The sequence below is a fragment of the Podarcis tiliguerta genome (assembly GCF_965153285.1).
Source record: "Podarcis tiliguerta genome assembly, chromosome: 1".
NCBI lineage: Eukaryota > Metazoa > Chordata > Lepidosauria > Squamata > Lacertidae > Podarcis > Podarcis tiliguerta.
The window spans coordinates 18227587-18252799 of NC_139534.1; the positions used below are offsets into that span (position 1 = coordinate 18227587).

Sequence of the window (25213 nt, forward strand, 5' to 3'; positions counted from 1 at the left end):
AGTGCTTTTAATGTCACTTTTATGCAGGGGTAGCCAACCCTGTGCTCACAATATGACTACAACTCCAATCATCCCCCAAAATTGGCCATGGTGGCTGGAGCTGAAGGCACCAGATTAGTTATATCTGTCTTTACGCAACACACAGACAACTCTGTTGCTTTTGCCACAGTCCCATCTCTAAACTTCCAGCCTTTTGCAAGATGCGTCGAGGAGATCTAACTCTTTTGCTTTGACACTGCTGTGCATTTATATAGGACCCCTAACCATTAGGTCCAGTCGTGACCAACTCTGGGGTTGCGGCGCTCATCCTGCTTTATTGGCCGGCGTACAGCTTCCAGGTCATGTGGCCAGCAGGACCAAGCTGCTTCTGGCAAACCAGAGCAGCACACGGAAACGCCGTTTACCTTCCCGCCGGAGCGGTACCTATTTATCTACTTGCACTTGGACGTGCTTTTGAACTGCTAGGTTCACCCCGTCACGGGGATTCGAACCACCGACCTTCTGATCGGCAAAGTCCTAGGCTCTGTGGTTTAACCCATAGCGCCACCCGCGTCCCTTGTGCATTTATATAGCGTATTTCAAATATCAAGAGCAGTTCACAAGCATTTTCTGAAGAGAATGTCGGGAATCTGTTGAGAAATTCTCTTAATTGCTTCATATTCAAAAGGATCTCAAAGCCACGTACAGAAAACAGAAATCAAATACAAGAGAGTAGAATTTCAGAACTATCATACTGCAGACGGGTGAATTTGCGTGGGGAGAGATTGCTAGAAAAGTGACTTGCTCAAGGCCACTGGTGAGCTGATGGGAGAGGTGAGAGAATTGAAACAGCAAATGTTCCTAGCTTGGGTAACGTTACCTTCAACAGTGAAAGCGAGATCCATAACTTCACCGTGGTGCCAGTGCATTGTGGAGTACGTGTAGTCATTCTTGTGATTAAAATTTCTCCTAGTGCGGGGGAAAAAACCATTCAATTTAGGGCAAACTTTCCAAGTTAGGGATCTTGAGGAGGAGGACTGGTGCACAAAGAGATACACGAAGCACCTTGGGAAACGGCTAACCTATGATAATTCTTGGGTTCTAATTATATTCTCCTGTGCTTTGCATACAGAATAAAAACATGGCACTGAGATTCAGCTAAAGAGCTCTGTTGGCATCAATAGGCTTTCCCATGGGGACTGCTCACCAGAGAGGAAACTGCAAGCCTAAAGGTGATGGCGCATTCAAAGTCCAAATAAAATGTGGTCCACCTGCATTGCAGTCCTTTCCAGGGGGATGTACATCCCAAGGTGTATTCCAATACACATGGTGCATCCATCCTCTCCCTCGGTTACTTGCCCACTGACAACTAAAACTGGATTAAGGCCAGAAGCCTCAATACCAGGTCTCTTACCAATAACCATGAGAATGGTCTGTAGGCAGATGGTGCAACCCTACTACTGCAACTAAGCAGGTTTGGTCAAGTCAAGAGCCCCAGGAACCATATGTAAGCTACTCTTGAGTTCTTTGGAAGAAGACTGGACTATACATGTAACAAATAAATAGCCCTTGCTCACTTATAGATATGCACTCTTGCCACTATTCAAGTATGAAGATTTAGAGCAAATATTTCCAACAACTATTAAATTGTACAGCAGGCCTCTTCTCCTTTGCCTCCAGCTGCCCCAGGTGAAGAATATCTTTACCACTCCATAATCAACACCTTCTAAGACAGAAGCTTTCTCTGCTGGAATCAGAGGCTCATTTTATCGCAAGCTTTGGCAGGGAGGAGAGGCCAAAACTGTGCCTTTGAACTGCAGACTTGCACTGCAAGATTACAGCAAGGCAGGATATGCATGCTGATCAGAAAACCACTGCCAATAGCTGGTGTCTCACCACAGCCGGATTTTGCCATCGCTGTGTCCGCTTGCTATGCAATCTTCCTTTGGGTGGCAGGCTACGCAGGTGAAGAAGTCGCTTATTCTGGATTTCCCATCTACAGAAAAGCTTCAAAAACAGGAGTCATGGCTTTAAGTTAGTTTGGCTGGACTGAGCTGAAAGAAATGTCAACTAATCCCTGGCTGCTCAACAGTGCAAGGAAGGTGGATGGGGAATACCTTTCCATTTCTGGGATGTACTAGCAACCATCGCATAAATCTCCCCCCCCCCCCCGAAGCATTTCTGATGCAGTAGTATCTGCCACTAGGAACATGAAAGAAGAGCACATGCTCTTTCTGTATAACTTCAGCCGTTTTCCTTTCCATTGTGCTCACTCTGACAAAGCAAAGGTAAAGGTAAAGGACCCCTGGACAGTCAAAGGAAACTATGGGGTTGCGGTGCTCATCTCACTTTTCAGGCTGAGGGAGCCAGCATTTTCCACAGACAGCTTTCCGGGTCATGGGGCCAGCAGGACTAAACTGCTTCTGGCACAATGGGACACTGTGACGGAAGCCAGAGCACATGGAAACGCCGTTCACCTTCCCACCGCAGCAGTACCTATTTATCTACTTGCACTGGCGTGCTTTCAAACTGCTAGGTTGATGATCTCTGGCGGGCTAGGGGCAAAGGTGAGAGCTGTTTCCTGGTTCTGTTGGATCTCTCAGCAGCTTTTGTTACAATAGACCATAACATCCTTCTGGACTGTCTATAGGAGCTGGGAGCACTGTTATACAGTGGTTCCGCTCCTTCCTCTTGGGCCGTGTCCAGAAAGTGGTGGTGGGGGATGAGTGTTCGGATCCCTGGGCCCTCACTTGTGGGGTGCCTCAGGGTTCTGTCCTCTCCCCCATGCTTTTTAACATCTAGATGAAGCCGCTGGGAGAGATCATCAGGGGGTTTGGACTGGGTGTTCCTCAATATGTGGATGATACCCAGCTCTACCTCTCTTTTAAATCAGAACCAGTGAAGGTGAGTGCCTGCAGGCAGTTGGAGAATGGATGGCGGCTAATGGATTGAGGGTGAATCCTGACAAGACAGAAGTACTGTTCTTGGGGGACAGGGGACACTGTCTAAACCAGAGCGGGGGCACTGTTGTCTAAACCACTGAACCTCTTGGGCTTGCAGATCAGAAGGTTGGTAGTTTGAGTCTGCACGACGGGGTGAGCTCCCGTTGCTTTGCCAGCCTAGCAGTTCGAAAGCATACCACTGCAAGTAGATAAATAGGTACCACTGTGGCAGGAAGATAAATGGTGTTTCCTTGAACTCTGGAGCTCATCCCGCTGTCCTGTTGCACCAGAAGCGGTTTACTTTCACCTTTTCCTCTTTAGCCTTTCCTTCTCCAAAGATATTAATAGCTGGGAGATATCCAGCTAAGTCATATTCAGAATAAATCCCCTAAAGTCAATAGAATTAAACACATTGATTTCAATTGGTCTACTCCAACTACAGTTTGGATATCACCATGTGGGTTTTTCTTTTCTTTTCTTCATTAATAAGCATAAGTGTTATCAGGGCTATGGACACTTCTGTAAGAAACAGCAAATTCCTGGCCAGTTCAGAAGCAACAGATGCATATTCAAAGCAGCAAAGCAATTACAAGCTGGAGTTGTCTGCCCTCACCTGTAAAGCTTCTTCTTCCTGAAGAAACAGACGACGAGGTGACCGCCGCAAGCCGATACCACATATTCACCCTGTTATAAACAAAATATAGTTTAGTACATACCAGAGTCCAAGTGGATTAAAATGTATGATAAAAAAATATTAGAACATGTGATGGGCAAACTGCAAGAGACAGACAACTGCTATGCAAGTCAGCTAAAGCAGCACAATGGTATATTTGCAACCAGTGCTTTTCCCATTCTAAATCAAATTCAGACATTTCCTCCATGGCTTTTACCCAGAGTGATCTCAAGAGAAATGATGGCTAATTCAGGTGCCCTGAAATCTGGATCAAAAGTGGAGTTTAAAGAAACATAGCAAAGATGCTGAACACGGGTGAAGTCAGCCTAGCTGCTGGTGGCAAACCACAAGGTTGAAGCTCCTTTGGCTCCACAGAACTGGCCATGTGGTTCTTGGTATCCTAAGACATAGAAGTGTACCCAAAGGAGTTTTGGGCTTGCGTTTTACAAAAACATGCCATACACCCCACTGCCTTTTGTTAACCTGTTTTTGGAACAGGAAGTGTTTCCAAAACAGCCTGAAAAGCAGACCTCATATAAAAGTGATAAATTCCTTTGAGAACACAACAGGTAACAGATTCTTTCCGCAGGGCCTGTAAGACAGAGTTGTTCCGCCTGGCCTTTGGCTTGGAGCCAATTTGATTCCCTCCCTCCCTCCCTCTCTTTCTTTTTTCTTTTCCTTCTCCTCCTACAATGAGGCTACATTTTAATATTTTAATGTTCCATTATTTTAATGTTGTATTTTACTTTTGTTTTTAAGTTGTAATCATTCATCTTGTTTTTATTATTGCTTGTAAGCCGCTCTGAGCCCGGCCTTGGCTGGGGAGGGCGGGGTATAAATAAAAAAATATTATTATTATTATTATTATTATTATTATTATTATTATTATTATTATAAAAAGGTAGCTCTAAGGCAGAGAGAAATACAGGTATTTTGTGTCCAGGGTCAGAAACAGGGAAATTTAGAGAGGGATTTCTTCAAAACTATACAGAATACGATAGTTACAGCAGAACACCTATGCTATAATGTGGTAGAGGATTTTATGGTAGTTAGAAAGCCGCCCTGGCAGTGACTGACTATTCTGTCCACATTTCATGGAAAAGCAGAGAAAGCGGAAGGGCCTCTGCATTGGATTGGCTAAATTTCTGAGATTTTACAGTGGGCGGCCAAGGCAAAGAGGCTAGGAATGCAACGAGTAAGGCTGTGGTTGGAGAACAGGCTAAGAAGAGGGTGCATGCTCTAAGAGCTGAGGAAGTAAAGAAGGATGATTTGACATCAGGTTTGTGCATGCAGACCTCTAATATGATATAAAGAAAGAAAGAAAGAAAGAAAGAAAGAAAGAAAGAAAGAAAGAAAGAAAGAAAGAAAGAAAAGTATATACTTCTCTTCCAAGCGCTGTACATTTGGGTGACTGGCTTACACCATCCAAAATCAATTCCAGATCATTGGCTTCTACTTCCTGACCTGGTGTTTTGGGGATTTTCAGTGAAGCTAGCTGAAATGGACCTGATGGAAACAAAATTTATTTCAGTTTTAAACCAATTATTCTCATATAGATGAAATATTTTTTTTATCACATCTAACTTTTATCTCATTCATTAGCATGAGTGCAATTAGGCTACAGTGGACGCTCGGGTTGCGAACGTGATCTGTGCGGGAGGCACATTCGCAACCCGCAGCGCCGTGTCTGCGCATGCGCGGGTTGCGATTTAGCGTTTCTGCGCCGAAACCCAGAAGTAACCCGTTCCGGTACTTCCGGGTTCGGCAACCCAAAGCGTCTGTAACCCGAGGTATGACTGTATTTTGTTGTATGGCCTTTATTTATCATATTTGCACCAGGTTGTCGTTCCCAGAACTCAAAGCGACATCAACAATGCTGCCTCATTTTATTCTCCTAACAAGCCTACACAAAGACTAAGTGTACTGTGAATTATAGCAGCATTTGTGGTTCAGTGGCATAATTCTTGCCTGCCACGTGGGAGGCCTAGATTTGATTCCTAGCCAATGCAGCAACATGCCTTATGAAACTCTGGGATAGCTCAGTCGGTAGATCATGAGACTCTGAATCTCGGGTAGTGGGTTCAAGCCCCACATTGGGCAAAAGATTCCTGCATTGTAGAGGGTTGGACAAGATGATATTGGTTCCTTCCAACTCTACAATTCTATGGTTAAATAATATTTTCCCCCCACAATGCTCGGCAGAAGTTAACACGCACTGTGCAAACTTTTATAGTTACAGACAAAATTATGGCAATGTATATCTCCCCAACATGATGCCCCCCAGCAGGTTGGCAAAAGCTGATGAGCACAGTGTTTCATTTTAATAATAATAATAATAAATTTTATTTATATCCCGCCCTCCCCAGCCAAAGCCGGGCTCAGGGCGGCTAACAACACTAAAATAGTGCAACATTATAAAAACATTATAAAAAATTAATTAAAATCAAATTCAAAATTGATGGCAACCATAAACTAAAGTTTTGTAAAGATTACCAAAGGAGGGAGTCAGGCTGCACCCTGACCAAAGGCCTGGTGGAACAGCTCTGTCTTGCAGGCCCTGCGGAAAGATGTCAAGTCCTGCAGGGCCCTTGTCTCTTGTGACAGAGCGTTCCACCAGGTTGGAGCCGCAGCTAAAAAAGCCCTGGCTCTTGTTGAGGCCAGCCTAACCTTTCTGTGGCCTGGGACCTTCAAGCATTTTAAGCATGATGGCCACACTAAGATGAGGAGCATTAAATGAATTGGGGCTAGCCATTCCTACCTTTAGTTCTTTTAATCTGCGGTTCATCGATCCTCTAAATAAAATACCTGTTTGTGATACAGCAGCTTATACTAAAACACCTAAAGCATTCTTCCCGTGCTAGGCAGTGAACTGGAATAAATCTGTAATCCCACTAATTCGGGGTGGGGTGGGGTGGGATATGCACTCACGGTAACAGTGCACCTTGTCCCCTATTCGCAAAGCTGTTGCATGCAGTTTTGTTAACAGATTCTGGGCTGTGTAGTCCCAGCCCACCTATTCTGCACTGATTAGGCTTTCCTGTGTCAGCATACCAGAGATAGTGCTGATATAGCAGTCACTGGATATCACCCTAACCACAAATGCTTACCAGCCAGAACAAGCAGTTCACGGGACTGGGCTTCAAGTTCTGAGCAGCATATATGACATCTATGCCTCCACGCTCCATAAATGTCCAGATCCAAAACAACATAGTGTTTTAAGAAGTCTGCTTAGCATCTTTTTCACAAATTAAGAAAGCTATTTCTACTCCTCTGCTGTCGTACAGCACAGGGCGGTCCAACTTTTCATACCAAGTGGGCTGCAGGAGTGCTGCCACACACTGAACTAAATTTCCATATTGTAAATTGAAGTGCTCACAATACATTTAATATTTAATATACACGATAGATGTAATTAAATATATTTAATTAATATATGTAATTAAATACATTTAATTAAACACACAATTAAGAGATCTAATTACTATACAAATTTAATACACAAACAGATGTGTGTGCTTTTGTTAGCAAAATATGGCACACTTTTTAAAAAAGGTTTTAAGATGTTATCTCTTGATTGTTGCTGATGACTGCCATTAAAGGCGGACGACCCTGCTATAGCAGGAACATTCAAAACAAACAGGGGACCAGATTCAGCATTCTCTGCCAGCCTAAGGGGTGTTGTGCTAGTGTAAGGGCAAGAATTATGGTTGCACAATATAAAATACAGCGCAACCATTGTGCTAGCGGAAGCCTGTTGTGCAACAGGTATTGGAGCTACAACCAAACATTAGAACCATGCTGGCTTCCTATGCCTTCTCTTGCGCAAACCTTTCTACTACCGCAGCTGGTATACCATTAGGGGACTTAAACTTAAGTGATACATAAATTTCCTCTCTGGGAATTTATTCCTTATAGGGATTCTACCCCATCCCCCATCACATACAAAATTCTATTTTAGGTATACTTTTATGTTCAGCATTGAACTCACGTATACTTTTATGTGGAGTTTACATGTATTTTATTTTGTTCTCTTTTGATATGGTCTATACTAATAGTCTATAATAAATAACCAATCCCTAAGATGTGACGAAGCTCCTATGTACCCCACTTTTTCCCCCAAGGGCAAGAAAAAACAGCAACAAAAGGGGAAAAGAATTTCTTTATCCTGCCTTTCTACTTAACAATAAAACCCGCAAAAAGGCTCGCAGTCCTCATGTTAACAACAATCATAAAAAACAAGATGTACAAAATTACAAGAGCACCAATTATGACATACCTGATCTTTCATCATTATCTTTTGAGATGATAACAAACACCGAATTCTCAGATCCCGCAAGTGCATAGAATGCAAAGAGTTTGAACCCAACAACCAATGTCTGTAAGAGAAAACACACACATACACAAAATCAATCTCTTTAGTCTCATCTAAAAACTAAGATGAAAAGCAAGTTTATACAACCCTGCTAGTTAGAAGGTGCGGAACGGGTTTTTAATTAGGCACAATTATCAATAAAGTTGTGCATACCGTTCAGGGATGGAGAACCTGTGGCACTCCACATGTTTTTGGACCACAGCTCCCATCAGTCCCTGTCAGCATGGGATGATGGAAGTTGTAGTACATCATCCTGATGACCACAGGTTCCCCATCTCTAATGCAGCTCATCTCAGTCATGAATCATCAACAGAAAACACTGTCCATTCTAAGCCTGCGTGGATAAGAAGATAAGAGATCCTGCTTATTAGTCTTTGAAGCTAGACACTCGTATGCTGAAAAGAGCCCATTGGCCCCCCTACTCCATTGCAATGCATTTACATTGCAATCCTATACACACTTGGCTGGGAATAAGTCCTGCTCAACTTAACAGTCTTAGTTTTGACTGTTTTGATTGAGGATTCCACTGTAGATGCAGTTATTGATGACTTGTATCAACCAAGATGCCACAGTGCAGTTTGCATAGCAGTGGCAAAGCCTATCCAGGTCTGCAAACAGAGCATTTACTCACGAATCACAGAGATTTGTTTTATTCACTCCAATGCATACCATTTCATTAATCTAATGAGAAGCCCATGGGCTGCTATGGAGAAAGAAGAGATGCAAAGAAAACATAACAAACCTTGATGAGAATGCCATCCAGAAAATCCCAGAGTTTAATAGTGCCATCTAGAGACCATGAATAGAGCTGGTGGAGAAAAAAAAAGACATATTAAAATGATTTGTAAGGTCCTATTCTGGTTTATCTACAAAGCATTTTGATTATTAGCAGTGCTGATTACTCCCCGTGTATGACAAAAATGCTAACAAAATGTGAAGTGGTTCTAACACCTTTGAAAAAAGCTCTTACTACTTATTTAATTAAAACTGCACATGTTCTCTGCTGAAGATATAACACACAAGCACATTTACGAGAAAAACAGCCCAGAGATGGGATGATAATCAAAATCAACTATGATGCAGACAAAACGACTGCAACTTAAGTCCAAATAAGTATGTCCTAGCGCCGACCGCTCTTAAAAGGGAAGAAATGTATTCTGTGAGAAACCAGAATACCAGCAGAGATGTAGCTAGTCACATCACTGAGCAGACTGTTCCACTAGTTGTGTCTGTCACATAAGGAAGATGCAGCCTTGAGTCCTTTCAAATTCTTATGTCTATAAAGGACAAGATATGAAGCAGCATCTGCATTATAGATCTGCACATGAGGGTGAGAGAAAATGTTATCTAAGTTATGGAGACCTCGGCCCAGGCAGGGTTTTATAGGTTTTCCACCAGCATTTTCAACTGGGCCAGGAAGTGATAAGAAACTATTGCAGAATAGGTATGATTTGCTCCATTTGAGCTACACTCATACCTGGCCATAATCATGGATTTGGCCTGGGATTACAACAACATATCACAACAACAACAACAGCAACAATATATCAAATTTCTATGCTGCCCTTCATTCAAAGATTATAGGGCAGGTCACCGTTAAGCACCAGCAAAATTACCTAAGATATTTATCCCAGTTTTCCCTTGAGTGCCAATTTTCTTTCATAAATGTGAGTGTTGGTGCCCTGATGTTGATTAGGACCCTGGCATATGTGGGAAGGGAACTTAAATCCTTTGTCCTCTGCTATGGTCCCTATGTGGTTGTGAAATTTTGCAGTGAAAAAAGAGGCTCCAGTGGAAGCTTCCTTTCCCTCTTGTAAATTGCTGTCTCAGGCCCTCTAATCCAAATTGCCCCTCTCCAAGCAAGTTGGGGGCGGGGGAAAGTTTGCACTTAATGACAATTACATTACATATGCTGCTTGTAGTTTGGCTCTAAGATAGGACTAGCATTGCTAAAATGTTAACAACCTGTAGATGGTTTTGGGGATTCAACTGGACTCCTGTCACGATGTTGCTGTGACCTTGGAGAACATGCAGACATTCTTCTGTAGCTGTACTGTAGACTTTCACATAGTCACCAGAAGCACACAAAAGGTACCTATAAACAATGAAACCAAAGCCAGAAATAAATTAAAAGGCATTTATAGTACTTGACAGAAACAACATAGGCTAACTTGGAAAATTCTAGAAGCATATTAGATAACATTTATCCATTTTCACATCCAGCATTACATATAAAAGACCAATTCCCAACCGCCAAAGGTATAGGAAAACCAGACTATTTTTCAGTATGGTCCACTTCATATCTAATGCATACAATACCAAACCATGAATGTGCGGATATGCAAGTACTCTCAGTAAAAATTGTTGCTGTTTTACTCCCACTTCTCCTACTGCCATGCTATCTGGAGCTAATTTTGGGTGGGAGTTAGCAACTTAAGTCATGGGCCCATAGCTTGTCACCTCCAGACAAACCGTACATGGTAAGCAGAACAAACCTTGGCTAAACCAAACTAAAGCTGAGTTTGGTGCAGAGCAGGACAACTGGGTGAAAGTAGCAATGTGGCCATGATTCCTGCAAGCGCATTTTAACCATTGGTTTATCTTAATGATACATGGGAACCAGGTCATGTAGTATTTAAATGCCACGTGTAATGGCATTTAAATACTATATTAAACACAAGCTGCCATGCGTGCCTAATATGGGGACAGAAAAGTGAAATATAACTGTTTAAAAATTATATAAATATTTCTGTATTTTGTTTCTCCAAATGATAGCAACAGACCAAAACATGCTTTTTAAATATATTGGCATTAATATACACAGTGCATAGAGTAGCATAAAGAGAGTTTACAGATCAATTTTTTGATTGGGACAGGGATGAAACATCTTGACAAGCGGAGGGAATGGAAACAAAAGATAACTGGAGAATGAACTGTGTTGCATTTATTACCATATGGTTTAAACATGTTTTTGTCATAGTTCCAGGAAGTCAAAGGACTGTTAAAAAGGCCAGTTTATCAGAAGCTTATTTTACTCTGGATTGTTTGTACCACATAATATATGTGCTTTTCAAAACTCTAAGGGGAAAAGGTATGGGCTCAGTGCTAGAGCAGAAGGCCTGGGTATAAGACAATTTCTTATGCTGATCTAGTGTAACACTCCTCTCCTCATTCATTACTTTCACTGTTATAAAGATCTTAAAAGCTTGCCGATACTGGGGCACAAATCCCCATGAAGAAAAATTCACTGATTTAACAGAACATACATCCTATCCCTACATTTAATTGGCAGAATCAGCACTACCACAGTTGCCACACAATGCCCGTTCTGCATTTGCAATTATAATTTGATAGTTTAGTGTAGCAGCGCCTGCGCCTGCGCCTTGAAACTCCCTGACTGTTGAGAGCAAACAGGGGCCTTTGCTATACTCATTCCGGTTCCCACTAAAAATATTCTTGTTCAGGTTGACAGCTGGGGTCATCTTAAACCCAATTTAGTGTTTTAACTTTTGCGTATCTTAGAATAGGGCAGTAAATTTTGCTGGGCATCCTTTTCTTTTTTTATTGTGGTAGTCGTTGTTGTTTGAAACCATAATTTTTAGGAAATTAAAAAGGGAAAAGGATGGAACAAAACCAACCTAAACTGTGCACCTCAGACTGTGTGCGATCCTACAGCCCACTCAGCCTTATGTAGAAAAACCCACAAAACACAACGGGTGTGTGTTATTGGGTTGTTTTAATTTTTGTTATGTATTTTGTGTTTCTATGTTGGTGATTTTATGTTGTAACCGCCCTGTGACTTTCTGGAACATGGCGGTATACTATTAATTATAGCAATTATATCATAGTAATTATTATTTAAGGGACCCCTGACCATTAGGTCCAGTTGTGACCGACTCTGGGGTTGCGCCCTCATCTCGCTTTATTGGCCGAGGGAGCCGGCATACAGCTTCCGGGTCATGTGGCCAGCATGACTGAGCCGCTTCTGGCGAACCAGAGCAGCGCACGAAAACGCCGTTTACCTTCCCGCTGGAGCGGTACCTATTTATCTACTTGCACTTTGAGGTGCTTTTGAACTGCTAGGTTGGCAGGAGCAGGGACCGAGCAACGGGAGCTCACCCCATCGCGGGGATTCAAACCACTGACCTTCTGATGGGCAAGTCCTAGGCTCTGTGGTTTAACCCACAGCGCCACCCGCGTCCCAATAGTAATTATTATTACAACAACAATAAAGATAATGAGTCTCATCGTGTGTCTTATAACTGATAATAGTGAAGTGTCTCAGCGTGTGTCTTAATAATGAATAATAATAATAATAATAGTCTCAGAGCATGTCTTAAATAATAATAATAGTCTCAGCGCGCGTCTTAATAAATAATAATAATAATGTGGAGTCTGAGCGCATGTCTTAATAATACTAATAATGTGGAGTCTAGACGCGTGTCTTACTCGGGAGTAAACTCAGCCGCGTTCAACGGGGCTGACGCCGCCGCCCCGCGGCTTAAGCGGTTGGCATTCCTGAAAAGCCCCCACTGATCCCCTCAGCGCCACTCACTTCGAATCGGCCGAAAAGACCGCGCGGCTCCCGCTCAGCCAACTGCCGCCGCAGCGAACCACGCGGAGCTGCTCGCGCGCCACCATCTTCCGTCGGCGACCTCCGGCCTCTGACCTCCCCCGACCCGCCTCGCTCCTCCGGAAGGAAGAGTAAAAGCTCCGTTGCCGCTCTAGCCCAAACCTTCCCTTAGAACTCAATAGCACCGCCCTCCTCCTCTTTCCGCTCTCCTGTCACGACGTTCCAAGGGGTTAGACCCGTACTTCCGGTTTTCTTGCAATTGAAGCTGATAGGGGGAAAAAGGGACCATAGAGATGGAAAGGGATGGGATAGAAAGAGCTTTCAAAACAGAAACCGGAAGAGCGACGCGCCTCTTTTTCTAGGCTCTATGGACTGAAAGTCCGCGTCAGGGTCTGGCAACCGGCTCTGGGCCAGGAAGAACGGGGCATAGAGCTAGAAATGGAAGAGTCGCACACTCCTTATTTTGCATTAGGCTAAGTTGGGTCTCCATCTCGCTTCCAATGCTATGTGTACAGGCTTTTCACCATAGATGCATCACTCGTGGGAAACGACGCAATATAAAGAGTTCACGGTTAAAGGCGACTTTCCTTTAAATAAAAAATGTTGAGTTTCATTCATTAATATTGTTTTTAAGGAAGGCGGGGCGGCAGCCTCGTGGCATTGCGCGTTTATTCCGCTTGAGTAAGGAAGGGGATACACGGCGTGGTGGTCATTGCGTGGTTTTTGTTTTACTTGGCGGAGGGGGTGTTATGGACCGGTCAAAGCAGGGTATAAAAGATAAAGATAACCCGTTGATGGAAGCCGTTCTGGGGATTAAGTATAATGATAAATGAAGAATAATAGTTTTGTTATTTGTAGCCCCACCCGTCTGGCTGGGATTAGAATTGAGGGCACTCCTTTAGCTAAAACAAAATCATGGGTGGGTGACTTTTTACACTTATAATCTTCTACACCAGCGCTTCCTAAGCTTCTGTGTTGTGACACGTTAGTGTGTTGGCTGCATCGCACAAATGCTCCCTGCGCTCCTCCTCGGGCTGGAAAGGGGCTAGCTTAACCTCTGGTTTGTTATTAAAACTGAATTACTGTGTCACAAAATGATGCAAAACTGAATTACTGTGTCGCCAAATGATGCATGTCTAAAAAGTGTGTCTCCAACATGAAAAGTTTGGAAAGTTCTTCTCTACACAAACGTACGTGTGTGTAAACACACACAGAGTATTTACTCGAATCTACTGCTCACCTTTTTTGGCCAAATAATGTTGAGAAAATTAAGGTGCACATTAGATTCGACGGCACATTTACATTTGCCAGCAAATACTTATTTTTTTGTTTCAAGGTTCTGAAAATTGAAGTGCACATTAGACTCGAGTAAATATGATATATATTCTCCATCGTTTGAAGGCAGTATCAGTTTGCTGCTGAAGAGCCTGCTTTGCACCGTGCTGAGAGACCTGACTCTCAAGCTTACCAGTATTTTAAAAACAAAATGCAGAGCTGTAAGCTTAAATATCATCGATATGCTTATCTCTGCAGACGCTTGCCAACTGAATACCCAGCTGCGGTTGAGCCTGTGGGTGAGGGAAGCAAGAGTTGTATGCACTGGAAAGAGCTTTCCCAGCTCGCCTTGATTAAATAGAAAGAATAATAGAGAATGTGCTCCTAAATGGATTAATTTATTTAAAGCGTACAAAAGGAAAAGCGATCTGCTGGGAGTAAACTGGAGAAAAGAGATATCGGGGAGTTTTCTAACTCTAGATTTCGACACTGACTGTTCATGAAAAATGAATTAAAACATCAAAAGTAGGGCCATGTTGTACTTATTGCATAATTCTTAGAAGCTTTTTTGTTTGGGTAAGTTGCGTGTCGAGGACCCCCAAGACACCCCTGAATAAAAACATGTTCAAAAATCATTTTTGTTTTGGATTTTGGCCACAACTTTATTGAATTACAGTAAGTGAATGGTTGCTTAGCATTGGTTAGCGACTATCTGTTCCCACTTGGAGGCAGGACAACTACACCCATGCGGAAGTCAGTAAGGGTAAGCAATTCTGGGGAGAGAAAAAGCTGGGTGCCAGGCTCACACCTCTCCCCAAATGCTCCCTGGGGCTCTTGCATGGCCCTAGCCCTTTGTCAGGGATACGGACAAAAGCATGGCGAGCCCCTGGATTCCTTTAACGGAATACCCTTGCAGCAGCAGCATTGAAGGGGCAAGCACAGCCAACCTCATCCCCTCCACCAACCAAAAAATTAACAAATGCCTAACCACATGCTTTTGAATTATGGTGCTGGAGGAGACTCTTGAGAGTCCCATGGACTGCAAGAAGATCAAACCTATCTATTCTGAAGGAAATCAGCCCTGAGTGCTCACTGGAAGGACAGATCCTGAAGCTGAGGCTCCAATACTTTGGCCACCTCATGAGAAGAGAAGACTCCCTGGAAAAGACCCTGATGTTGGGAAAGATGGAGGGCACAAGGAGAAGGGGAGGACAGAGGACAAGATGGTTGGATAGTGTTCTCGAAGTTACCAGCATGAGTTTGACGAAACTGCGGGAGGCAGTGGAAGACAGGAGTGCCTGGCGTGCTCTGGTCCATGGCGTCACGAAGAGTCGGACACGACTAAATGACTAAACAACAACAACTGCAACTTACAAGTTGTGACAATTTGCTACGCAGTAGGCAAAACCCAAATGGCACCAGCCAATCAGCCAAATGGTAAAATTCCTACCAGGTCCCTGCTCCAAAGCAAACGACCCCATGACAGGCATAGCAAGGTCAGCACAAACAAACCCTAAATAAAGGGAGGGTGGACGGGTAATCCGATGTGCGCAGTGAAAAGAAGAAGCTTAACGCTGCGCACAGGGACCTATATAGCACCCCCATCAATCAAATAAAATTGCAACAATCAATTTCCCCCAGCAACATTGGAACTGCCCAATCAAATCCGTGGCCATCCAAACTAACCCGCCCAGCAACAGGGAATGTCATGGTTGCTCCCACTGCAACACGTGATCTCCATGAAGGAGAACCTGCTCTGTCTTGTAATGTTACCTTTGTTCGATTTTACACCCAATTCCCTCTCAAGGGACATAGGCTTTTCTAAGGCCCACTCTTGGTCAGAGAAATAAAACAGATGGCAACCAGGTAAAAGAAAGCAAGGCAGGCTCCATCGTGTGTAACGTGTGAAAAAGGGGTCTTCTGAATGTGTATGAAAGTATCCCCATAAAGAAACACAATTCCTCCATATGCTGTCTTGAACAATCCCTATTTTAAAATATGGATGCAAATTTGGATCGACTGCTCTCGCATGCCAAAACTGGGAAAGCCATTGGGTGTCACTAGAGCTTCATCTCAGTGCTAAAACTTTGGAAAAAACGGATACATAAAATGAGGGATTATTAGAGCCACTGCGAGTGTTGACATAATGGAATAAAAAAGGCGATCTCTTTTCTTCATAGGGAATTTTTTTTTATGCTTCCATGCAGCAGACATATGACTCATATTTTTTTTATTTTGCAAATGTTCCTATCCACCTCCTCTTCCCCCCGCTTAGCAACTCCTTAAGGATTTGTGGTAGCCCGATTTTCTCTGCATTGTAAATTGGATTATTCAGATTCTGATTTAACAACTTGCAGGCTAGATTGATTTTAAATCAAGTTTCCCATTGGTACTACTTATTCCTTAAACTACGATGCAAATCTGACCACTAAACTGTGTTAGTATACAAGTAATTGAGTATTGATATGTCTGTGTTTCAGTCTTCAATCTTACACCTAGCATGTGTTTGTCGCATTGTACAGTGGTACCTCGGGTTAAGTACTTAATTCGTTCTAGAGGTCTGTTCTTAACCTGAAACTGTTCTTAACCTGAAGCACCACTTTAGCTAATGGGGCCTCCTGCTGCTGCCGCACTGCCGGAGCACGATTTCTGTTCTCATCCTGAAGCAAAGTTCTTAACCTGAGGTAATACTTCTGGGTTAGTGGAGTCTGTAACCTGAAGCTTCTGCAACCTGAAGCGTATGTAACCCAAGGTACCACTGTAGCTAAAAAATTCAATTTTTATCAGAGATCCATATATGCATAAGAAGGACCATAGTGGATCCTTTTGGCTTTGAAACCATCTTCATATTTTTTCTTTCAAGGAAATAAGCATTGTTTTGTACATTATGAAAACTTGGTTTATACCCAAGTCAGACAAATTCCTTGGCACATTTCCCCCCCCCCCCCCGCCCCCCCGTCTTGTGCTGGAAAAGTGATCATGAAGAAATCCTGAGGCTGTTTTGTTTTTCTTACATCACGATGTCTACCGTTCACTTTTAAAAAAATTGTCTTCCCTTTTTCTTCCATGCTAGGAGGTCACGCACTTGCAATGCCAGGGCTGATTAAATGGTTAAGGAAAAATGAAGAAGGAATGGAATGACCCTCTTGAGCATATTTATACCATTAATCACACACATCTGTTTAAATCTGTGGAGACTCCTGAACACTACTATTTTTCTCAACGTATAATGGTGAACGCCCAGATTTGCTAACTAGGAGAAGGTTGAGTTCTTTCAAAAGCTAAAACAATTTTTTTTAATGCATTGTGAAACTGGAATAATTCTGTGTTCATTGATATTAAATTTAAGAGCTGTGTGCTCATGTTTGACAATCTTCTTTTTTTGTATGTTTGATTCAAACACATGGAAGCCATGATCTGCATTTCTCAGCCAATTTTGTGTTCTAAACCTGAAGCAGACTGACTTTCAGCTTTACAGTTCTTCCTTAAATCAATTTCATAGGATGACATCCACTTACATTCCCCTTCCAGTAGAACTTAGTTCATGGAACAGGGTCCCCCTTCCCTTCTCCCCTCTGCGCCCCACTCTGTTCTGGAGGAGTTGGTGACCCTCTGGAGCAGAGCTTTCCAAACTTGTGTGCCGCGACACAGTGTGTTGGCTGCAGTGCAGTGGCGTAGCGTGGGTTGTCAGCACCCGGGGCAAGGCAAGTAATTTGCGCCCCCTAACCTGGGGCAAGGCAAGTAATTTGCGCCCCCCCGCTGCACTGTCCCTCCCCCAGATAGTCCCTCGCTCTGTCTCCACACCGCACGCCTGGCACCCTCCCCTCCACAGTGGGCGGCGACCCGGCGGCTCGGATCAGATTCGCACAGCCAGCTCTGCAGTGAGAGAGAGTGAGTGAGCCAGGTAGGGGCAGAGAGCTACGAGTGCGAGCGCGCCCCCCCCCGATGTTGCGCCCGGTGCAGCCGGCCCCCCCTGCACCCCCACGCTACACCACTGCTGCAGTGTGTAGGTGTGTCGCACAAATGCTCCCTGCCGGGGCTGGAAAGGGGTTAGTTAAACCTCTGGTTTGCTAGCAGAACTGAATTACTGTGTCACGAAATCATGCATACCTAAAAAGTGTGTCACCAATATGAAAAGTTTGGAAAGCTATGCCCTAGAGCATCTTTTGGGAGCAGAGGGGGCTGCAGGAGAAGAGGAGAGGAGAGGGAAGAACTGTTATCTGTTCATTTGCAGGACATTGGATATCACCCATCACGGTTTTCTTATTCTTCCCTTGTCCTCATTCATCTTCCAGAAAAGTCAGTACAGCGGTACCTCGGGTTAAGTACTTAATTCGTTCCGGAGGTCCGTTCTTATCCTGAAACTGTTCTTAACCTGAGGTACCACTTTAGCTAATGGGGACTCCTGCTGCAGCCGCGCTGCCGGAGCACGATTTTTGTTCTCATCCTGAAGCAAAGTTTTTAACCCAAGGTAATATTTCTGGGTTAGCAGAGTCTGTAACCTGAAGCGTATGTAACCTGAAGCGCATGTAACCCGAGGTACCACTGTACCTGCCTGAGAAGTAGCAATTGTGCAAGCATGGCTGTACATAACACATGGAGACATCAATGAAGCTTGTGGGTCTTAGTTAGCTCCAGGCTGTTGCTTCTTGCTTCTTCCCTGCAGCTCAGTACAGTTTTCCAGCCTGCGATTACTTTTTCCATGGTGTGTTGTCTGAATACCAGAAAAAAAAGTAGCATCTTGAGGCCTATTCTGAAAAGGAAATTGACATTTCTGCTTATAATACAGTGGTACCTCAGGTTACATATGCTTGAGGTTACGGACTCTGCTAACCCAGAAATAGTGCTTCAGGTTAAGAACTTTGCTTCAGGATGAGAACAGAAATTGTGCTCCAGCGGCACAGCAGCAGCAGGAGGCCCCATTAGCTAAAGTGGTGCTTCAGGTTAAGAACAGTTTCAGGTTAAGAACGGACCTCCGGAACGAATTAAGGACTTAACCTGAGGTACCACTGTACTGTGGTCTATTCAACTGCAAAATGGTCTTTGGTATTTATAACAGTAGAAAATGTATTTCCTCATTTTCCTAATGGGAAAGGACAATGTACTTTTGTCTCAATCTTAAACCAACTGTAAGCTGCCTATTCTATAATGCATATGCATTTTGGAGTTACTTAATGTCAAATACCTTGTCTCATGTTCCTTGTTTTTTGAACAAAATGCTTTGGGGTTTCTGAGTGTACACAAGTAATTATATAATGGCGTTTCCATTTGATTTTTTTTTTTTAAAATTAAACAGCGAATCAATTCCTGTCACCCATCTGTAAAGATAAGATTTCAAAATCTGGCTGCAGCAGTTTTTCCAGCAACAGCTGAAGGGGGTGAAATCTGAGCAGCTGTATTGGCAGTATTTCATATTGGGAAAACAATCATATTGCCAAGAGTTTGTCATTGGTCTTGCAGCAAATCTTTTTTTTAAAAAAGGAGGGGGAAGGGAAGGGAAGTGCTTGCTGCTGCAGCTGCGTGCGTAGAGAGGTTGATACAGGCGCGCCACTTCTGGCCACCAGAGAAATGAGCAGAGCCATCACAGCTGCACCAGTTCTCCCTGCAACTGATGCATATAGATGAGACCCCAAACCTTGCAGTTAACAAAGTGCAACCTCCCTCAGGATCTACAACTCCATCAGCCCCGGGAGGAGGTGGTTGTTCTGGCTCCTTGCCTGAGATGGGGTACTCTTCTGGAGGAAAAAAGCATGTGTGTTCTTGTCAGTGAACAACTTTCAAGAAAAGCCCTGGGGAGAGGGGAGGCTGGTGAGGCCCCCTAGACTTATAGGCCTGAGTTGCCCAGCCCTGGCATGAAGTCTTGGGTTTGCAATTTTGGGAGAGAGGAGACTCCCCGCTGGGGAGTGGGTGGGCTGGCGAGGCCCCCTAGATTTAGAGACCCTAGACTTCAGCCTGCTTAGCCTATACATAAATCTGGCACTGATAACTCGCCCCCATTTATAAGATGACTCCTATTTTTGGGGAGGGGACTACAAATTAAGGAAATGGGAGGGGGGATTGCCCAGAGTTGTTTAGCTTTTTTTGGGGGGGGGAAAGAGTTTTTCAGCTTTGGGGGGGGGGGATTGCCGACAATCGCTCATCCACCTGACTGCTGCTGCCAATCGCACGCCTCGCCGAACCGACCAATCATCTGTCCACTCACCGCAAATTGTCCGCCCAATTGTCAATTACCAGCATGCCTTCCCACAGCCACCCGCCCAATCGCCGCTGACAATCACCTGCTTGCAGATGCCACCAATTGCCCATCCCGCATCTACACTATCCGTGTATAAGATGACCCCTTATTTTTATCATTTCCTTATAATGAAAAAACATCACCTTATACATGGAAAACTACGGTAGTTTCCACTCAAGTCCCTTCGAAAGACTCTTTGTGAAGTGTATTGGAAGGAGTTACAGAAGTGATCGTTGGAACAATAGGTAGCCTTAGTCAAATGTAAAGTGTGGCATGCAGGAAATAAAAATTGTTGGAAGTGTTGGGTGAAAGAAGGCAGTTTCTTCCACATGTGGTGGACTTGTGACATAGTGAAAACGTATTGGGAAAATATATATAACGAATTAAAGAAGATTTTTAGTTATACATTTTTGAAAAAACCAGAGTCATTCCTGTTGGGAATGGTGGGACATTGACAAGAATGACCAGAAACTGTTCTTATACACAACAACGGCAGCGAGGTTACTGCTGGCTCAGGTATGAAAACAGCAAAAATTGCCTACAATAGAAGAATGGCAGTACAAGGTTATGGAGTACGCAGAAATAGCAAAATTGACAGGAAAAATTTGACATCAGGGGGATGAAACATATCAAAAAGAAGGGGGAAAATTTATGTTATATATAGAGAAGATGATGTGAAATAGGGAAACCAGTAGAATTAAAATAATATCTCATAACGGGAAAATACAAGAAATTTACTGGATAATAATATCAAAATGAATTAAAAGGTATATTAGGATTATTATTGAACAATATTTGTAAATGAATATAGACAGACAGCAAGAATTTGTATATACAGAAAGATTTATTTGTTTACGGACATTTAATGGAAAAAATGAAGAACAATCTTGTGGAAAATGGACAAAGACAATGCGAAAAGACAAAGAGGACACAAAAAAGCCAGAAGAAGGAAGGAGGGAAGTCAGCTCGGGAGAGCAAGAACAAATGTGAAATATAATGTATGTGTATGTACAGTATGTAACTAAAAATTCAATAAAGATCATCTGGAAAAAAAGTAAAGTGCGGCATACTGGTTAGAGCATCAAATTAGGACCTGGGGACACAGGTTCAAATCCTCACTCAGCCATGCAGTCCACCTGGGCAGGTCACTTATCTCGCAGTCAAACCTATCTGATGGTTGGTTGTGGGGACAAAATGAAGAGGGGGAGCTCGCATGTGTGGCAGCTTGAGCTACTAGTGGCTCCAAGAAGCTCGTGGGAGTAATTTTGGGACAGAAACGAGCACAGGAAAACTTAACGTCTGAGTACTGGGGGAAAATTCCTTACTGTGAGATCATTCAGACTGCCAGTTTCCTTCAGGGGAATGGAAAAAAAACCCAACCCTATTATTTGAGTCATTTAAAAACTAGACTGAAAATAAAAAAAAAAACATTGAAGAGCCCCAAAGGCTGCTTTGGTCTGGGATGAGTGAAACAGAGAATGTTACGCTGTTTCTTCCATCTCTGCTTTCTAGTGTTGTATTTGGAATTGGACAGGGAAGCTTTGAAAGAAGGTATCAACGCCAACCTTAAATAGCCACTGGCAATCTTCATGAGGAAACTTACATGAGAAGTGTCTTAGTTACAAATGGACAGGGCCCTTTCCAAGGCAGTTTATTTAACTATATGCTAATAGAGGCTGAGTAGGGACGTGGGTGGCGCTGTGGGTTAAACCACAGAGCCTAGGTTTAGAAGGTCCGATCAGAAGGTCGGCGGTTCGAATCCCTGCGACAGGGTGAGCTCCCGTTGCTCAGTCCCTGCTCCTGCCAACCTAGCAGTTCGAAAGCACGTCAAAATACAAGTAGATAAATAGGTACCGCTCTGGTGGGAAGGTAAACGGCATTTCCGTGCGCTGCTCTGGTTCCCCAGAAGCGGCTTAGTCATGCTGGCCACATGACCTGGAAGCTGTATGCCGGCTCCCTTGGCCAATAAAGCGAGATGACAAGCATTTATTTTTTTTTGACACATTAGGTTGTGGGTCAGGTCTCATTCACACCGAGTTTACTGTCTGTTTTCAGCTTTTTGTATTTCCATTTAATTGACATGGTGCATATGATGCTTCACTCAAAATAACACCAATATCAATGCTTTAGCCCTGCAAATCTAGGTTTACCCAATTCATTCACAATGGATAGACTTAGATCACTAATGTTATTCCTAAAATGTTTGGAAAGGAAGAAAGCAATATACCTCCATACTGATTTTGTGAAATAGCTTATAGATTCCCCCCCCCCACGCCTTTAAAGGTAAAACTGACTTCTAAAGTTTGAAATGTGCTAATAGGTGTACTTCAGCTACACAAATGGAAGAGGAATAGAGAGGAAAAGAGCTATTGTAATGCCAAAATGCTGCTTACCAGAACATAGTTTATGTAAAATTTGAAGAAATTGTGGGCTGTTCACTGCCTTCATTTAGGCCTTTTGTTGAAGAGAAATTGCTTCTAGCTTCTATTTCTTCAAGCTGCAGAAGATGTGTTTCAGGTTACCATTCCTGAGTTTAAGGTTAGATTTCTAAATGTTTTATGGTGATACAAGATGGGGTTTGTATTTCCGGGCTTGGAAATACTTTTTTTGTTGTGTTTTTTTTTTGTTGTTTTTTTTTTGCATGACTTTCTTGCTTGCTTCAAATGCAATATGAGGATTTTGGCCTCAAAGGTTCTCCAATTTGCATTTTAATCCAAGATGGAGGAGAAGCCAAGTCTACCCTAAAGGTAAAGGTAAAGGGACCCCTGACCATTAGGTCCAGTCGTGGCCGACTCTGGGGTTGCGGCGCTCATATCGCTTTATTGGCAGAAGGAGCCGGCGTACAGCTTCCGGGTCATGTGGCCAGCATGACTAAGCTGCTTCTGGCGAACCAGAGCAGCACACGGAAACGCTGTTTACCTTCCCACCGGAGCGGTACCTATTTATCTACTTGCACTTTGAAGTGCTTTCGAACTGCTAGGTTGGCAGGAGCAGGGACCGAGCAACAGGAGCTCACCCCGTTGTGGGGATTTGAACCGCCGACCTTCTGATCGGCAAGTGCTAGGCTCTGTGGTTTAACCCACAGCGCTATCCGCGTCCGATTCAAGTCTACCCTACTTTCCTCCAAAGCAATTTCAGAGGTGGGGGTCTAGTGCTGCCTGCTAACTTGTAGGTTTGTTGCAGAACATGCAGGGAATTCCAGAAGTGTGGAACAGCTGAGAGTGCCTCTTTCTGTGCGCTCATTCTACGGACGTGCTGCATGTCTGGTGCGCTCCAGAGTGTGTTCGCAGTTGAACTTATTAAGTGTACAGGGATCAAGCAAATAGTTATATATGACCAAGCTGTTCCAAGTTCTCTAGGTTGCAACCTAAACGTTACTAATCATCCCGAAAGCTGTGGGCAAAATGGCGATGAGAAATATTAGTTGTTGTTATTTTTACAACGCCGAGCCAAGTGCAGAGAAAGCTTTACACTGCACAGCTGCTGTGGAAGATCCCAATGAAATAATGCTGTTCTTCTCATGTCCCACTGTTTATACTCTGTTATAGCTATGTAGATAGAAGCAGACCAACAATTTGTCTGAAAACACACACACATACAAGAAAGTTTCCTGGCAGTGGGGATGTAGCTGGAACATTTAGCAACTAGACAACTACTTGCAATCCAGCTGTGCTTGCCTGTTATAGCTCATAGATTCAGCTCATAATGTAAGGAAGAAAATACATCACTTAATTTATTAGCTTCAGGCTTAAAAAAAAAATCAGGAAAACATCCGATGAAAAATAAACTGGAAAGGCTGTTTTGTGCCTAGACTTTGCTTGAATAATGCCATGGAATGTAGCACAGTTAGGGTTGCTGGGTTAGCCTGTTTTAACAAAAAAAAAAAAAAAAAAAAAACCACCCAAGGGTTACTGTTTATATTTATTTTGACTAAAGCAACAATGGAACACAGTTGTTACATAACCTTAAGTTTCTGTTGATCTTACAGGTACAGTGGTACCTTGGCTCACAATCTTAATCCGTTCTGGAAGTCCGTTCCAAAACCAAAGCGTTCCAAAACCAAGGTGCGCTTTCCCATAGAAAGTAATACAAAACGAATTAATTAAAAATTTATGCAAAATTTATACCCTGCCCATCTGGCTGGGTTTCCCCAGCCACTCTGGGCAGCTCCCAACAGAATATTAAAAACACAATAAAACACCAAACATTAAAACTTCCCTAAACAGGGCTGCCTTCAGATGTCTTGTAAAAGTCAGTTGTTTATTTCATTGACATCTAATGGGAGGGCGTTCCACAAGGTGGGCACCACTGGTAGTGTAATAAAGATAAACCTGGGCATATTAAATAGACTTGAAAAAGAATATTCTGAGGAAGAAAACTGATGAAATACAAAAAGTTTATTTTATATTGTCAGTGAGACCGGTGGGCTTGCACGAAGTTTCTCAGCGCGTGGCTCAGTGCTACTGAGTTTTAGCTGCAAGCATGATAGATTAATTTTGTTGTGGTATGCTTTAATTGCTGTGAATGAATGCAAACCCAACCAAAAGACACCGTCACTCTTTCCAGCAGCAGTAGAAAAGCCCAGTTACTAATCTGTAGCTTGCATCAAAAAGCAGAACATGTCTGCATTGCAGAATTCCATTTTAAGTTAATCGCTTGAGAGTTTCTTCAAATTTTCCTTCCTTTTAAGAGCTTTGCTAGGATTGATACATCAAAAAAGGTCATGAATGGAATGGACTCGTCATTGTTTTCAGGGAAGGTTAAGTGTGAAGTTTTCTCCCAAGAGGACTTTAAGTGAGTGACAGTACAGGTTGGAAAACCAGATGACAAGAGTAGCGTCATTTTTGGTCAAGAAAGTTGCTAAAGTAAGGAGTACCTCAAAGTTTCCTTCTTACAAAATGAGTTCACAATGGGAGTTTCCTCACAAAATCTAGGACTTTATGTCGAGCATTGAGCACAAAGACAGACCTTGAGAGCCGAAACGGAGACAATAAATATTGGAAAAAATATTTGCAAGATAAGCTAATGTAGCCAACTACAGTTCAGCCGTAAACCAAGCAACACACTGCTGTCTGGCCATTCAACAACAGCAAAAATTCTTGACGCCATGCAAAACAGTCTAGTGACCATGTGAGAAGTCCTTCTACTCCACTGCTGCATTTGT

The 25213-nt window shown here is 43.2% G+C and overlaps 1 protein-coding gene across 2 annotated transcripts in view; it reads right to left on the minus strand.

Moving 5' to 3' along the window:
- WDR75 (WD repeat domain 75) overlaps nucleotides 1-12722 on the minus strand; it is a 32642-nt gene extending 19920 nt beyond the window's left edge. The window contains exons 1-8 of one of the 2 annotated variants that reach the window (XR_014503992.1): nucleotides 12522-12672; nucleotides 9932-10061; nucleotides 8709-8774; nucleotides 7871-7970; nucleotides 4976-5100; nucleotides 3535-3605; nucleotides 1876-1986; nucleotides 860-948 (exon numbers count right to left, since the gene is read on the minus strand). Coding sequence is in view for 1 of the 2 variants with exons in the window: in XM_083407996.1 (XP_083264122.1) it covers nucleotides 860-948; nucleotides 1876-1986; nucleotides 3535-3605; nucleotides 4976-5100; nucleotides 7871-7970; nucleotides 8709-8774; nucleotides 9932-10061; nucleotides 12522-12607 (778 nt within the window). In the remaining variant the exon portion in view is untranslated. Of the gene's footprint in view, nucleotides 1-859; nucleotides 949-1875; nucleotides 1987-3534; nucleotides 3606-4975; nucleotides 5101-7870; nucleotides 7971-8708; nucleotides 8775-9931; nucleotides 10062-12521 lie in introns of both variants that reach the window. The other variant, XM_083407996.1, reaches the window with a different exon arrangement.
- Nucleotides 12723-25213: the final 12491 nt, after the last annotated feature.